This window comes from Abramis brama (genome assembly GCF_963993115.1).
Source record: "Abramis brama genome assembly, chromosome: 16".
In the NCBI taxonomy this organism is placed as follows: Eukaryota; Metazoa; Chordata; class Actinopteri; order Cypriniformes; family Leuciscidae; genus Abramis; species Abramis brama.
The window spans coordinates 1070760-1088706 of NC_139978.1; the positions used below are offsets into that span (position 1 = coordinate 1070760).

Consider the following 17947-nt stretch of genomic DNA (forward strand, 5'->3'; position numbering starts at 1 on the left):
AATAACCTGATCCAGTTTGATCAAGGCATGCGACTGTTCTGATTCTGTTCTGATTCTGTTCTGACTTGTTCAATTTCAGCATCAATTTTTCATCTTGCAACAAAATCCTGTCTATTCATCGTATGCATTTGAAATATAGAGTTGGGTTCTGTTTTGAAGTACCCAAGTGTACCTAAAATAGAGTTTAATATACAGGTTTGTGGCTCTTAAAATATTTTTATTAATTAAAGGTGCAGTGTGTAATATTTAGGAGGATCTGTTGACAGAAATGCAATATCATATTCATAACTGTGTTTTCAGTGGTGTATAAAGACCTTACATAATGAAGCGTCGAGTGTTTATTAGCTTATAATGAGGCGTTTCTCTCTACACACACCGCGGGTCCGCTTACATCGACATGTTTCTACGGTGGCCCTGAACGGACAAACGCGTTTCGTCATGATGTTGTTCTTCGTGTAAAGAAGCGAGCTAAAGTCAGCGAATAAAACACTGACATAATGATGAACAAGTCACAATAATTCAGCAAAACTATATGTTATTGTGAATATTATTAAGTAAACCTAATTTATTAATTTATCTTTGTAAAGAAACCTCCGCTTAACTGGCTACTCTCTGCTGTCTCAGACGACATCACTTCCTGTCGGCCACCGTAACTTCTGTTGGGTGCAGTTCACAATCTCACCACTAGATGCTGTCAAACTTACACACTGCACCTTTAAGCACTTGTAAACTTATGTTCACTGTTCCTTTTTATAAATATAGGATTTGTATTAAATCTATATTAATAGAATCGGGAATTGAAATCGAATCGAATGATCTGAACCGATCCCCAGCCCTACCACTGGCCTGCCTCCAGAACCCCAGTGAAGCGCACCTGCTGAAGATGAGATGCCTGTCGAAGCAGCCTCCGTCCACTCCGCCGTATTTGGGGTACACGACCCGGCGCGTGTGTCGCGGGGTGAAGTTGGTGGGCGCCTGGCGTCTCTGCTTGGGCTCGGGACACTGATGAGGGGTGAACAGGCTGAAGGGAGGACACGTCGTCACCGGGTTCTTGCAGCGCGCGTGCTGCTCTCGCAAATACTCCGTTATTATACTGCAAACAACAACACATGACACAGTTACTCTTATAAAACGGTTAGTTTCAGGCCTTGATTCTGATTGGTCAATAGCTGTGTTTTATTCACAATAACACGCGACTATGACCGCTTCACCCAACGGGTCTATGTATCACTACACAACACTCTTAGCAACCACTCTTAGCAACCACTCTTAGCAACCACTCTTAGCAACCACTCTTAGCAACGTAAACACATGTTTGATCTCATTGATATTGTTCATTGATAAGCTTATAGAGTAGAGTATCGTGAGTAAGTGAGTGTACCTGCATTTACAGTAGATATAGCATTTTGCTTCAGGTCAGTCTTATATGTGTAATATCTGTTTAAATGTCCATAGCGATATCTTGTCCTTAACAGTTAAAAGGTTTTCCCGTGTCCTATATCAGTCTTCCTTCTCCGTGATCACAAGTTTGAGTCCTTTCAAAAGTCTTCTCTACCGACTGACTCACTCATAAAGACGGTCTTCGCCGCCATCTAATGACGAAAACATGTATTTAACTTCTGTTGCCGTTTACGGTCAGGGACTATTTTTTCCAGCGGAAGGAAGACTGTAAGTGATTTTACTTCATGAAAGTTGCATTGAAACATATTTTTTGGCTTTAACATTTGTATTGTGTGGTAACCGCTTTATAAAAGCAATAAGATACTCGAGGCTAGTGCTGTATCGTGAATAAGTATATAGAGGTGTATAAGTGAATAGAGAGAATAAGTGTGCCGAACAACGCCCTTCAGCCGTGACTTATTCACCCTACAGCACTAGCCTAGAGCCTTATGCGTACATAAACCATTTCTAGGCCACAATCAACACCATGGATCGACCAGTCGTTTTACATATCGCTTTAGTGTTCAGGAATACTAGTGTCTTGTGACTCTGATCACCTAATAGTTAAAGGTTGTATCAGCGATTTCAGGCCCAAACATAAATGATCACATTCATCTAATCTTTCCTAACGATCCGCTAGCTGCCGCCCCATAAGCAAGCCGTCAAAAAAAACGCGTCTCTGTCGGCAGCCTAGGCTCTGAGATCTGCACACAAAAACAACTGGTTTCACCACCACTCCAACCAATCACTGACAGGGGCGGGGTTTGTGAGGTTTTGCGCTCGTGCACGGCTGCCTATGACGGCTGCACGCGAAAACCTCACAACACCCGCCCCTGCACCTTGTAACCAATCAGATCAACGTGTGATCATCAACCAGTGGATCTCTGAGCTGAGTGAGTGAGTGGAGGCGGGGCTCATTTGCATATTCATAGAAATGAGGCAAGGGTGTCGAGTTACATTCAAGATATTTTAAGGCATGAAGACATTTTTTCATTTTGGTGATCAAAGATGAGTTTTAAGGGATACAATGATGGACTACAGGGGACTCATACTCTGGTGCTCTTCGCGTGTCGGTCGCGTTTTTTTTTGTCAATTAAATGAATGTACTATATTTTAGTTTGATAATGTTTTTTATTTAATATTTTGTTTTTAGGGGATTTTATGGTACTAAATTATATTTACGCTGTATTTATAATCCATTTATTCACTTTTTGAGCATAGACCTGAAAATTTAATTTCCAACTTAAACAGTCGTAAATCTTTAATGTCGTGAACGCTTTAAAGCACAGACTTCAGTTTGATCTCTTTTCAAAGACGACACTTGGCAGATTATTGCTGAAGTGAAAAAAGTTTATAAAAGTGAACTTAAAGTAACAGAATTTTACAGTTATTGTTATGAAAAATGCTCAAAAATACTATTTTTATATGAAATATATATTTTCAAAATCAAAATTTTCTCTAAAACTGCAAAAACATCAAAGCCATAACCTAAACAAGTTGTGTTCTAAATTTGAGGTTAATATCTCAAAAAACGAGCTTTCAGTAAGATTGTGTTTGGCTGCAGTACCAAACGCTTCCACTAGATGAGATTCGTCTCTCATTCATTTCTAATTCGCTCATTGTTGACCGCGAGGAGCTCAAGTGTGACTATTTTTCAGGACCATTAAACCTTTTCGAATCATGTGTTTACACTGCAAGTGCTAAAACCTTTGCCAAGTTTCGTACCATTCCAATGAAGTAAAAAAATAAATAATAATCTTTTGGTCAATAATGACTGAAGAGCACTGGATGCTAGGTATATAAACACAGACTAGCACACCTGTCTAGAGAAGGTGGAGAGGGCAGATGTCTGTCCAGCTGCTTCTTCATAGCCGGACTCTGAATAAAAGCGCCATGATCTGATTTCTGCCTCAACACTTTCGGCCTCTTCCCTCCAGCGGCGGGACACGGTGACGGTCGCTCCCGCGAGAACAAGATTCGCCCGATTAGCGGAGAGCCGTTGCTGTGGTGAGAAACGGCAGGCGGCGGTGGGGGCGGAGCCTGTGAGGTTGAGGGGCGGGGCTGCGGGTGATGAGGGGTGTGGCCACCCAAACGAGCCGCAACTCCGTTAGTGAGCCGAGGAGTCCGAGGGATGCTGGCGGCAGGAGAAGGAGACGTGGCCACAGAAACGGGAGTGAACGGAGGCACGCTAGCATGTGCTAGCGCATGTAGCCCCATGGGAAGCTCAGCTTCCTTCGTTAAAGCCGTAGCCGTGTCCGAAAGACCTTTAGATAAAAGATGATTCCGAATTAGCAGAAGTAGTTCCTTCTCTGGAAACGAGATGCGCGACTGCGCCACAACATTAGCTCTCTGCAGCCGCGCTAACGACACGTCAGTGCCGATCAACAAAGGCTTCCCGGACACTCGCTCGATTAGCTCTGCTGCAAACTTGCAGAAGCGCACGTGTTCGCTACGCTTGTCCTGAAGCACCGGCTCCTTCATGAGCTGCTGGATCTGACCGCTGCTGAATAGCGGAAGCTTGCTAATGATTTGCCGTACCGCGGCGCTACGTGCTAATCCAACCAAGGCTTTGCACGCTAACGCGCGGATCTGATCAGCATCGGTGATGGGCATCTTGATGGTCAGCAGGGACAGCAGGACTTTGATCCCGTTGTTGGACTGAACCACGTTCCACATCTTGGCTAGCACGCTCTCGCTAGCGCGGTGGCTCTGCGGCAGACGGCGGCGCGGCGTTCCCGAGATGAACTTGCCGATGCTGGAGACGCGCTTGTCTGGAGCGCAGACACAGTTTATGATCACCTGCAGGGCCGACTTCTGGATTTCGGCGTCGTTTACGAATACTTCCCCCTCTGCGACGACCAGCACGATGCTCATCCCTGCAGAACACACACATCACACTTAATACTTAATAGAACAAACGCATGCAATCTCAACATGTATCATGCATCTCAGATTCTGTTAAAGTCGGCATGAAATCAAACATGCAAATTCTTGTTTTGGTTTTTAATGGAATATTGCCGTGTTTATTGTAAATGATCAGTGCACATCATTATTGTTTTAACCCTCTGGTGCTCTTCGCGTGTCGGTCAAATTACCATAATTAATTTTTTATTTCAATGAAATGAATGTACTATATTTTAGTTCGATAATGTCTTTATTTAATATTTAATTTTATGGTACTAAATTATATGCTCCATTTATTCACTTTTTGAGCATAGACCTGAAAATTACATTTAAATCACATCGTTACACATCGTTACAAAATTACATCGTAAATCTTGAATGCTTTAGAGCAACAGACTTCAGTTCTCTTTTCAAAGGCGACACTTGGCAGATTATTGCTGAAGTAAAAAAAGTTAAAAAGTGAACTTAAAAAAACTGCAGAAAAAACAAACTTACAGAATTTTACATTTATTATGAAAAATTTGAAAAAATACTATTTTCAATTTTTAAATGAAATATTTTCAAAAACATGTTTTACTCTAAAATTGTGAGAAAAATCAAAGCCATAAATCTAAACAAGTTGTGTTCAAAATTTGAGCCTGATATCTCAAAGAATGAGCTTTCAGTGAGATGATGTTTGGCTGCAGTACTTTCATTTCTGACTGCGAGGAGCTCAAGTGGGACTATTTTTTGCAGGACCATTAAACCTGTTCGAATCATGTACAAAAAAGAATTAAAAAAAATCAAAATGTACAATTTTTCGGTCAACAATGACTGAAGAGCACCAGATGATAATCTTGAATCAGAATAACTTCCTCTTGCAGCTTCTCTTCTCTGATGACGAGGGCGGGGCAACCTGTCACTCACATCAGAACCACCAATAGCAAACCACAACCATCCAATCAATTCCCCACAAACACAATCAAGCCCCGCCCACCTTCTTGTTCCAGAAGCGTTTCACTCGGATATACGGACAATCACACCTTTCATTTCATGCCGACTTTAAACAGGCTTCGGCACAAGGACTCAATGCTGCTTATCAACAAACCTGGGGAACTGCAGGTTTAAAGTACCAAAGCATGACTTCATTTCAGTACATGTATGTATATACTGAATATGTACCAATATATGAAGACAGATAAATGACAGGTTAGCAGATACTGAATTTTGCTGCTATGACAATAAGAAAGGAAATAAGGAAATCAACATTGTGCTGATAACACTAAAATTTCTATATTGAATGTTAATGTTCTTAGTCTTTCCTTCTTTTGACAGGCCTAGACGGAAACTACAAGAGTTTGTTGAATTAAATGCCAGATATAGTTTAGTGTGTAATAAAAATACCAATTGGCAATTATAACAAACAAACCAAAAAAATACAAATAAAGTATGCATAAAGAGGGACTTTTTTCCTTTTTTGAAACATGCAGCACTTGCATTGATTTAATTCAGATCACAGCCTTTTAAGACCTCTTAATTTTTTATTTATTTTACCATTTAATACTTTTTATAGCCTTAAATCTGATAAAACTGACCCAAGCACAGTGTAAAGTTACCTTCAAATTAGGGAAGTACGATATATCGGCCACCATATCAGGATCGGCCGATATATGTTCATTTTTAAAGTTATTGTTATTGGCCCGATGAGAAAATTAGGCCATTATATTTATATATATATATATTTATTATATTAAAGCTGATAAATGATGTATTATTTCCTCCAGCTGAGACGCTTCAGATGCCACTGTTCAACATGATGGTTCTGAATTGTTTGAAATATGATTGTAATCACTTCAAAAAAGGAAAATACAGTTCAGTGCAACATGTGCAGCGCAAGTCCGTCATATCGGCTACATAACATTATAATGAGAACATCATAATTGTGTGTTTGGGACATGGATTTAATGGTGAGACTGTTTTTGTAATCAAGTTTTGGATTTAGCTGCATCGGCCAATATATACGTTATATATATACGTTTTTAAATATAAATAATTATCGTATCGGACAAAATTTTAATTTCGGTGCATCTCTACTTGAAATGTCTGTGCCGTTAAACGACATGTTATTATTCAGGCAGAAGCTTTAAGCATGTAAACTGCTATATACTGTAGAATAAATGGCCTCGGCTTCTGTGGGCACAAGCCCGACGTCCTCGTGTGTCTGAGAACGCCTCTCACCGACAGTGGAGATGGAGGAGCCGCTCTCGTCCAGCACCGCCACGTTCTCCGACAGCAGAACCTGAGTTTTGGGGATGACCGTCAGAATGCTCAAGATGTCCAGTGCGTACCTCACAGTGTCAGCCCTGAAACACACACACACACACACACACACACCAGACAAGAGGTGCAACGTCCTCCTCATTACTAAAGGTTTTACACAATAGTGCAACAGTTCTTTTGAAAAATGGTTAAAATCAGGTGTACATCAATCTATTGTTATTATTATTTTTTTAATGTTTTTTTTGTTTTTTTTCAGAGTCTGTTGATTAAATTGTCACATGACATGAATACTTGTGTATAGGGGTGGGCAATATTCTGAAAATGTACATCGTGTTTTTCCATCGTGTAAAAAAGCGCTGTAGAAATAAATATAACTTAATTCACGAACAAATGACTAATTTGAGCATATTATATTGGAGAATATTGTTTTTAAAGTACTACAGTTGCACAGTATCCTGGTGCTCAAATCAACCAGGGCCTTAAAAGCCCTTTCAAAATAAAAGTCCTGCTTCCAAATAATAGAAAAGCAAACACTACAATAGTTCTTCGTATAGAGTTTACTTGGTTTAATGATCAACAGGGACGATAAACTCTTGAAGATGGAGAATGGGAGCTCTGACGCTTCACATCGGCAAACAGAAAGAGTTATCGCCTGATACAAATAATAATAAAATGTGTGTGTATGTTTTATTATATATATATAAAATATCGGCCGATATATCAGTCTACCACTAGCTGTATGTGTGTGTGCATATATATACAGTAAATATAAAAATATACATATGTACATATCTATGTTAAATATATCGGTCTACCACTAGGTAGGTGTGTGTGTGTGTGTATGTATGTGTATATATACATACATATATACGTATATATGCCGATATATCGGTCAACCACAAGCAATAACACTTACAAACAACATGAGTAGTATTACAAGACTACTTTGTATTGTGATACACTTGTTGTAATAGTATCATAAGAGATAAAAAAAGGTATACATTGATACACTTCATAATCAACCAAACTTAAGGATGTTGTGATTTTTGCTTATATTTGCCACTCCTACATCAGTCCGACATGTTGCGATCACAGAACCGGCCGAACTCGCCTCATTTCATCATCAGTGACACTTCTACTCATGGAATTAGTGCAAACAGATTGTATTTCTACTATTGCATCTACAGCCCAAAACCTTTGCTTTTTGGATGATGCTCCATTCACACCGATAGAGAGTCCAAGATGACTGCCATCAGAAAGTTTACTGCGATACATCAAACAAAATAACTGTTTGCACCTTTGATGAGACGTACACAAAAACCTCAAACAAAGCAAGCCAGACTCCGCTTACTGGTTCCCAGCACTCCCTGGTTCCTCACCTGCCGTAGTAGGTCCTCCAGTCGCAGGCGATGGAGATGAGCTGCAGGAGGAGCTGCACACAGGACAGGATGTGGAAGACCTCGGCCGGCTCCCAGTACAGGCGCGCCGGCCCGAACTCGATCAGGAACTCCACCATCTCCACCACCTGCTCGTGTGTGTAGGAGCACGCCTGCAACACCCACAGGAGAACATCACATCACCGTCTACTAGTGGTGCAGCGGATCAGAGCTCACGGTTACCATCATTAGCGGGTTTTGAGCCACAGATCAGATAATTTGTCGGATCAGAAATAAACATAAAAATATGGGGGGGGGGGGGTGACTTTGCTTTTCAGTTATTACTTAAAGCTCACTCGAAGTTCTTCGGTCCCACATCAAACACTGCTAGCCTAACTGATAAAGTTCACATTATTAAAAACAAGTGAACAGTCAGTAATAAAATAAGAACAAATGCACAAATACTAGGGTGACCATATTCCAGGACATGTCCGGCCGGGGTTTCGAGATCGCCCAAAATATCCGGGATACGGCTTTTGCTTTATCGTCGCCATTCCTGTGTTTTCGTCTCGGGATCCGTGTGAAGCAGAATGCATGACCTGCAAAGCTGGCACGTACGTGTCAGTGTCAAATAATGTAATAATGTAAACATAATGAATGGTGACTGTAGAAAGCAAAAGCCGAATCCCGGGCATTTTGGGCGATCTCGAAATCCTGGCCAAACATGTCCTGGTTAAACAGGACGTATGGTCACCCTACAAATACTCAAGCAGAGATTAACACTAAATAAAGTTACAGCCTGACAGTGTTCAGGTACAGAAATCAATAATTAAGCCTAAATGTAAAATAACACTTTGTTCACTGTAGAAATTAAATATAGTTTCATCTTTGTTAAAGCTGTATTTTATTGTTTTATTAATATTAATGACAGAGAACAGCAGGAATATTAGGCTGATGTCACTTTAAGACCGAATAAACTGACAAACATCCGGTTACTTCCTCAACTGTTCACTCATGACAGAACTGAGACGGGTGTTTAGACATAATTTTGTGTGTGTGTGTGTGTGTGTGTGTGTGTGTGTGTGTGTGTCGTGTCTGTGTCTGTGTCTGTGTCTGTGTGTGTCGTGTCTGTGTCTGTGTCTGTGTGTGTGTGTGTGTGTGTGTGTGTGTGTGTGTGTGTGTGTGTGTGTGTGTGTCTGTGTGTGTGTGTGTGGGTGTGTGTGTGTGTGTGTGTGTGTGTGTCTGTCTGTCTGTCTGTGTCTGTGTACAACTGATTCAACTCATTTTCAGCTGAGAGCACAAACTGGCAAGATTTCCAAGTTTAACTTCTTTCCTAAATTCTATTAATTAAAACAGGGTTCGTAGAGATTCTGTAAAATTACATTTTCAATTACTTCTTTTTTGGTTTTCAAGGACTACAATCAGAGATCTCACTTATCAAAATGGTAAATAGATAAATAAAAAAATGGTACAAATGAAGTGCAGCACATGAAATGCTGTGGTAACTTTAACCATTAAAAGGAAACAAAGATATCGCTTTTCTTGAAGAATGAAAGCGGTATCATATACTTGGATATTTATATGAGCAAGATCACGCTCATACACATGTGGAATGGCTCTATATCAATATCAGACGGGTGAATCAAGATTGTTTTTAGGGATGCACGACATATCAGCCACTATATCAGTATCGGCCGATACATGTTCATTTTACTGTTATCGGCCGATAAGAAAATTTGTCTGATATATTAAAGCCGATGAATAATGTATTATTTCCTTCAGCTGAGACGCTTCAGATGCGCACTGTTCATCATGATGGTTCTGAATTGCTTGAAATATGATTGTAATCACTTCAGAAAAGGAAAATACAGTTCAGTGCAAGTCTGTCATATCGGCTACCATAACATTATAATGAGAACATCATAATTGTGTGTTTGGGACATGGATTTAATGGTGAGACTTTGTTTTTGTAATCAAGATCTCAAATTATATAAAAATTTGGATTTAGATTTATCAGCAAATATATCGGTTATCGGCTTTCAAATATACAGAATTATCGGTATCGGCCAAAATGTTCATATCTGTGCATATCACTGAAGTCACATGGCAGTGTGATGACCCGCCCGTCAGCGCTGCGGTGTTGAACAGACGTACCTTGTAGTAAGGCTGTGGGTGTATGAGCGCTCCGCCCTCGGTCCTCTGCAGCGACTGCTTGACCTGCTCCACTTTAATGCTCAGGTGCGCCTCGAAGTACCTGCGCAGGGCCATGCAGGTGTGCTTCGCCGTCTGCCGGCTGGAGAAGATCTCGTCGTCGCTCAGCAGCGCGCCCTGGTCCTCTGGGTTCAGGATCTCCAGCGTGCTGATCTGCAACACACAGCACAGGCCAACACTGTAAGAGGAGCACACTGATGCTGCTTATTACACCATTATAATACGCTTCTGCTGTAAACACTTGAGCCTTTACTGTGGCACAAAACTGAAGCTCTTAAGTCTGAATAAGGTCCATTTTATAAATGACAAACCAATTTCATTGTCTGATGAAAGTTAAAATAATAATAAAATAGGGTTTGAATGGCATGAGGGTACGGAAGATTGTTTCCGCCACAGAATAAAACATTTTAAAAGATAACTGCGAATTTTTCTCTCACAATTGCAAGTTTACATCTCGCAAATCTGACTTTATTTCTCAGAAATGCATGTTTATATCTTGCAAATCTGACTTTATATCATGCAATTCTGGCTTTATATCTCTCAATCACTTGTTATAGAGTCAGAATTGTGAGATGTAAACATGCAATTATGAGAAAAAGAAACTAGTTTCCCAGGCCAGCTGACAAAACCCTTCTAAAACCATCAAACTAGACTAGCCTGACCAGTATAGCAGCTTGATGGCCAGCTCAGACCAGCAAACAGACAGGCTTGTTGTTTTCAGCAGGGCATGTTTATGTTGTAGTAGAAATATCAACTTATAAGCAGAGGACTCTCCTCCCCTAATATCATTATCATCGAAGGCCACCAGGCCTCAATCTGCACACAGGCCTCGCTCCTCTGACCACACCTGCTTCTCTTTAAACGGACACCCCACCCAAAAACTATAATTCTGTAAGACATTCAGAAGATATTCTGAGGAACGTTGCAAATCAAATTATATTAAAGCCCATTGACTTCCATTGTATGGACAAAAATATATATATTTTGAGAAATATCTCAGTTTTTGTTTATGTTCCACATAACAAAAAAAGTCATACAGTTTCGCTCTCATGAGAAAACAGACTTGACGCCATGATGCGTAATAAAGGCATAATTTCCATGTTAATCAGAGTTTTTGTCCAAATCAGCCTCGCAGATTGTACATTAGGAACGGTTTCTTCAACATACTAAAGTATGACAATGATAATCTCAGGTACTAATTATGTAGTGCGCTTGAGCAGAGACTCCGCCCACACGCTCTTCTGATTGGCTGGGATTTTTGATTGATTTGGTTGTGAGTGCAGTGCGCCTGCAGAAAGACTCCGCCCACATGCTCTTCTGATTGGCCGTGATTTCTGATTGATCGTTGCGAGTGCAGTGCGCTAGATGAGACTCCGCCCACACGCTCCACCGATTGGTTGAGAGTTTGATTGATTGATCCCTACGGCGTAAGAAGAGCTCACCAGGTTGACGAGCCGGCGCAGGCCGTCCTGCTTGTCGAAGAGGTCGAGCACGGCCCTGAAGGAGAAGCAGATGGAGAAGAACATGGTGGCGTGGCAGCAGCCGGAGGCGTGGGAGCACTCGAGCAGCCACAGCGTGTAGCTCACCACCTCCGCCAGCAGCGAGTGCGGCAGCATACACACCTGCGACAGAAGAGCATACACACCTGAGACACGAGAGCATACACACCTGCAATAATAATACACTATTTCTTATAGCGCCTTTAAAGGGGTGGTTGATTATTTCACTTTTCTAACTTTAGTTAGTGTGTAATGTTGCTGTTTGAGCATAAACAACATCTGCAAAGTTACAACGCTCAAGTTTTAACTCAGCAAAGTTCAAAGCAAAGGGAGATATTTGCTTTTAAAGAAATCGCTTTTTAAGGACTACAACAAACGGCTGGTAGGAACTACCAATTCAATTTATAGATTATCAAGACAGAATATGCCAATCAATGACTAGACGATAACTACACATAAGATACATAAATTCATCAACTAAACATTCAGAAATGTCCTGTTGCTTCTACATGTTTCTCTTCTTCTTGAGTCTATCCATCATTGTCTGACTCTGATTTGAACATAAAAGGCTAAAAGTTTTAGAAATGTTCAGTGCATGTCTGTGTGACGTAAAAGGACACGAGCTGTTGTAGCTCCGCCCCCTGTGCCGGAAGCAGCAGCTCATTTGCATTTAAAGGGACACAAAAAAGGTGCGTTTTTGCTCACCCTCAACTTTTTGATCAAATTAAATCAGAATAATAAGACACTATAGGGCTGTTACCCTAAGTAGGGCTGATCAAATTAAATAATTTACACTGAAAAATTGCAACTGTATTACATAATGTTATGAGGTTGTTTTAAATATATTTGAATATACAAATAAAGAATGTTGGAAAGAATGATACTTTTAAACATGAAACTAAAACTTTTAAACATGAAACCTACTCTCCAGTAGGTGGCGGCAGGGGACCGTCTTAATGAGCAAGTCATTGAGACATTTATTCAAACGATTCGTTCAAACGGTTTATGAATGAGTCATTGAATCTTTGGCTCAACCAATTTGTTCAAAACGCTGAATCATTCAGTAATGAAAACATAGGTGTTCCTGTGAGATGTGCTACGGTTCTTTGTTTTGGAACTATTTCTGTTGCTGAAACAGAACAAAAACCGTCAATATTGCGTCTAAAATGTAAGTGACTTAATTTAATATGTAAATATATCAAAGATAAAACTCCACATTTTGAGAGCCTCAACAGCACAACCTTGTTACCGTCAGTAATACATTTATTATCCACTATCGATCGCAACTTACAATAAATGTAATAAAATCAGAATCATTCTCTCGTTTTAGTGATTCCATGGTTATTTTTTTGTTATTGACGTTTTAATCAGGCTAGTTGATCATTAGGGCAAGTAAAATTCGGACAAGCGTTAATGTGGAGCCCTGGTTAAAGCCTGCGATCGTGACACCATCTCACCCGCTCCATGGCGTCCTGGTTGTACGCGAGGTAATAGAGGCACAGAGAGACGCCGGTCGCAGCCATTGAGGGCCGAGGGATCTCCAGCAGCTTCGGCACTCCCCCGTGTGCAACAAACTCGGCAGCAAACTTCTTATGGAGGAGAAGAGATGCGAGATACTGAAACACAGAGAGAGGAGCAAGAATGAGTAAACATCTCAAAACTAATAAGAAGCATAAGTCTTGAAATCAAAGGGTTTTTCTGATCATGAGAAACCCACAGTTGAGCTGTGGAGGGTGTGATGTGTGTCTGGTACCTTCAGGGCTTCAAACGTGAGCTGGACGTCGTTGGTCTGTTTCAGGTCCATGTAGTGCATCAGCAGCTCACGAGCACCGAGCTGCATGAACACGGCCAACAACTGCACACACAAACAGCACTTTCACTCAACCTGGGGTGTAAATATGCCTTTATTTTTGGGTGAAAACACCTTTAAAAAAGGGAGACCACCCAGTCATCACTTATTTTGGTTCTTTCAAATCAGACACTTTATACAGAAGCAGTTTCCTCACTTTCCTAATCGTCCACCTGAAACACAAATCGATCACTTTCTTGCTTTAAATGTCAGCCACAGGCATTTCATCTCAGTCATTTACAATTTAACCCTCTGAGGTCGGCAATCACGCCGGCGTGATCTGCTCGCTTTTTTCCTTATCAGTTGAATTGAGACCCGAAATACTCTTTTGACTTTGATTTTACAAACAAGTTTCATACATCAATCGATTCTGTTAAATGTGTATTATTTTTGTGTATACTCACAATAAAAACAAAGTGTTGTGCTTTTTGCCAAATAAAGAAACATAAACACGAAGCGAGTTCTGCTTTCTCTCTGTCAGTGAAGTCCATTCTGAAACGGGTCCGAAAATGAACAATAACTCAGCGAATACTCAGTCAAACAGGCATACAGACACACAGGCATGAAGCTTGAATTCTCTTCTTTTAAATGAAGTAATTTATATAAAAAACAAATATTCTCAGTTCATGTAATCTGTAAGACAAGAGCGAGATGTCAGTCGTTCTCATCTCATCTAATTATTTTTAATGTGACTCCGCCCTCGGAGATCGCGCGCTATTCAAATGCAAATGACTGAGGCAATCCACGCAAACCTGTGAATGCCCCCATATCAGCTCGAGAAAACAAGTTTAATCAGATCATTGTAGCCTACTTGTTTAACTTACACTGTCTCGCAGCGCTGTGAGGAATAATAATAATGGAAAATGTACCTCAGAAGTGCGGGTATTTCGAGGAGCGAGGATCCGACTGAGCTGAGGAATACTGTAGTAAGTTTTTTTTCCTTCTCAAGTGAATCGCGTTTCTGTGTGTGAATGAATGATGATGTTTTAGCAAACTGTATTGCTATACTGAGATGAGTAAAAATCGACTGAAATATGTTGAAATAAAATGTAGGCTATTTGTATAAGCAACGTATTAAACTGCAAATTAACATTTATATGCCCTAATATTTCATAAAAACGTTACAGTCAGACGAAATATGAAAGACAAGATTTTGTTGACTAGATTTGGGTACAGTTTTTACTGTAGAATATACTGCCACATCAAATAAGCTTTTGTTTAGCAATTTCTGCTCATATGTTTCATATACATATATACATACATATATACATACACACATATACATATATACATATATATATATATATATATATATATAAAATACTATTTTTGTCAAAAATTCAACTAAGTCATCAACTAAGATGTTAGCTGTTCCAATGTTGGCTATATTCAAACTAATGAATACATATGATAAAATGTAGGCCTATAATAATTTTTTACAAAGAAAGAGTACACTTGAAATATTTTTGAAATTGTAATTATTGTTGTAATTGTAACCTTTTTAATAAAATAGCAAAACATATTTACAAGATAGATGTAAGCAAAATCTTAAATGGTCAATATAAGTCGTCTTCTAAATATCTCTATTGTCCTTGCATTCATTCTTGGCTCAGTCAGTGTCACACCTGAATGAATGGCTCATTATGCATAGTCATTACGCATAATGGGTGGGACATTGTATTCTCAGGTGTAAACCACTCCTCGTTCACGCCCCCCTCGCATATTGGCTTTCCAAGCAAAACCTGTCTTACACAATTTAAATCAATGTATTGTTTTATGTGAACGATAAAGCAAAGACTATTTTCACATAATTTTGAAGCCAGAACTCGAAGCGACAACATCCATTAGTCAAAAGTCTTGTGGACACATATTTAGTATGAGTTTTGTGGTCTTATTTCAGCAACTTTCATTTTTATTTTTTTCAATAACCACGCATAAACATTATTTTCTTAAAAATACAAACATCTACATACATGATGCTCACATATTATGGTAGCCCTGTTTGTGCTATATAGAGTGAATTTACACCTTTGCCATTATCATGTTTATAAATAACTGAAAAAAGCACAAATGTCAGGGCATGTCAAAACATCCCAAGGGCCCCAAAAACACCTTAGACCCCAGAGGGTTAATAAATTCTATTATTCCAGTCCCTACTAACACACTTAAAGATACCTTGGAGCCAGACCTCAGAGTTATTATTACAGAGTCAGGGTTAACATCTTGATCAGGGTACAACTCCTCTTCCATGTGTGTCAGGCATGGCTTAATACAATGCAAAATACTATTCAGAGCTCACTCAACCAAAGCCCGATTGGCTAAAATGTTCCCAGACAAGAGTGCCGCCTGCAACCGTTGCAAACATTCTCCTGCCAACCATCTGCATGTGTTTTGGACATGTCCACAGCTGGTAACCTTTCGGTCCAATGTACTTGAGACACGCACAAAAGCTCTTAACACTAATATTGACCCTGACCCATTTATAGCCCTATTTGGGGTCTCCCCTTGGCCTGATACGGCACCCGGAGTTCCTAAAGTCATTGATTTCACTACAATCTTGGCCAGACAGACTATCCTTCTTAAGTATCCTTCTATCTTAATAATGGACAATGTTTTACACTCTACTGTTTTTACGAGGTTCTGTACTGTCACTGAAAACCAATAAAAAGATTTGGAGTAAGAAAGGGATACCTATCCTCCGTCAGCAAGTGTGTGAGGTACTCTCCCAGTGGGGTGAGATTCAGTGAGTGTGTGTGGCATCACCTCCTGGTACTCCCCCAGTGGGGTGAGATTCAGTGAGTGTGTGAGGCATTACCTCCTGGTACTCTCCCAGCGGGGTGAGATTCAGTGAGTGTGTGGCATTACCTCCTGGTACTCCCCCAGCGGGGTGAGATTCAGTGAGTGTGTGGCATTACCTCCTGGTACTCTCCCAGCGGGGTGAGATTCAGTGAGTGTGTGGCATTACCTCCTGGTACTCCCCCAGCGGGGTGAGATTCAGTGAGTGTGTGGCATTACCTCCTGGTACTCTCCCAGCGGGGTGAGATTCAGTGAGTGTGTGAGGCATCACCTCCTGGTACTCTCCCAGCGGGGTGAGATTCAGTGAGTGTGTGGCATTACCTCCTGGTACTCCCCCAGCGGGGTGAGATTCAGTGAGTGTGTGGTATTACCTCCTGGTACTCCCCCAGCGGGGTGAGATTCAGTGAGTGTGTGGCATTACCTCCTGGTACTCCCCCAGCGGGGTGAGATTCAGTGAGTGTGTGGCATTACCTCCTGGTACTCCCCCAGCGGGGTGAGATTCAGTGAGTGTGTGAGGCATTACCTCCTGGTACTCTCCCAGCGGGGTGAGATTCAGTGAGTGTGTGGCATTACCTCCTGGTACTCCCCCAGCGGGGTGAGATTCAGTGAGTGTGTGGCATTACCTCCTGGTACTCCCCCAGCGGGGTGAGATTCAGTGAGTGTGTGGCATTACCTCCTGGTACTCTCCCAGCGGGGTGAGATACTGCAGGATCAGTCTCTGCTCGATCCCCGGCGTGAGCGGGAACAGGTGGTAGTTATTCCCGATGACCCACGGGCTCATCTCAGACCAGCTGCTGTTGGACAGCTCGCTGAAGCTGCGCTCCGGCTCCGGCAAGGAGAAGTTCAGCTTCTGCTTCACCTTCCCTCCGTTCTCCCTCTTCCTCCAGCTCCTCAAGCCCTCCACCGGTCCCTCGCTCTCCTCCAGCTCCGGCGGCACAGCCGACGCTGGCTTCATCAGGCCTTTCATGCCCGTGTTGGACCGGACCACGCTCCTCAGCGCACACACGGGCTCGGCATCCGGGTTCTCCGGGAGAGCACTGGGAACGCTGGGAGTGAACTCTCCGTCCACGGTCTCCTCGTCCAGTGGGAGCAGAGGAGCCAGACTCTTGCTCGGACGCTTGCTGTCTCTCCGGCTCTCCAACTCCTTCTCCTGAAGCTCCCTCAGTCTCTGCAGCATTAGAGGAACCTGACACACAAACATGCTTTTTAAAAGTCACAGAGTCAAAATGGACAGTTTTGCTGCATATAATATATACATTATTCTCTAACTATGCACATCGTTGTTTAAAATTCTTGAATCAGAGTAACTTCCCCTCCCTCTTGCAGCATCTCTTCTCTCTGATGACGAGGGTGGGGCAACCGATATCGGTCAATCTCTATTTTCTTGTACCATTTAAAGGTGCAGTGTTTAAAGTTTAGTGGCATCTAGTGGCGAGGTTGTGAATTGCACCCAACAGAAGTTACGGTGGCCGACAGGAAGTGATGTCGTCGTCTGAGACAGCAGAGAGTAGCCAGTTAAACAATGAGGTTTCTTTACAAAGATAAATCAAGAAATTATGTTTTCCTAATTATTCAGTTAATCGATGTTATTGTGAATATTATTGTGACTTGTT

General features: G+C 41.3%; 1 protein-coding gene across 3 annotated transcripts in view; it reads right to left on the reverse strand.

Moving 5' to 3' along the window:
• Nucleotides 1–17947, reverse strand: part of dcaf1 (ddb1 and cul4 associated factor 1) — a 39749-nt gene that overhangs the window by 11422 nt on the left and 10380 nt on the right. For 2 of the 3 annotated variants that reach the window (XM_084086328.1, XM_084086327.1), the window contains exons 7-16: nucleotides 17008–17520; nucleotides 13443–13544; nucleotides 13147–13305; nucleotides 11633–11812; nucleotides 10134–10343; nucleotides 7983–8152; nucleotides 7799–7867; nucleotides 6562–6686; nucleotides 3260–4316; nucleotides 875–1093 (exon numbers count right to left, since the gene is read on the reverse strand). In XM_084086328.1, the coding sequence (XP_083942454.1) occupies nucleotides 875–1093; nucleotides 3260–4316; nucleotides 6562–6686; nucleotides 7799–7867; nucleotides 7983–8152; nucleotides 10134–10343; nucleotides 11633–11812; nucleotides 13147–13305; nucleotides 13443–13544; nucleotides 17008–17520 (2804 nt within the window). The remainder of the gene's footprint in view (nucleotides 1–874; nucleotides 1094–3259; nucleotides 4317–6561; nucleotides 6687–7798; nucleotides 7868–7982; nucleotides 8153–10133; nucleotides 10344–11632; nucleotides 11813–13146; nucleotides 13306–13442; nucleotides 13545–17007; nucleotides 17521–17947) is intronic. The other variant, XM_084086329.1, reaches the window with a different exon arrangement.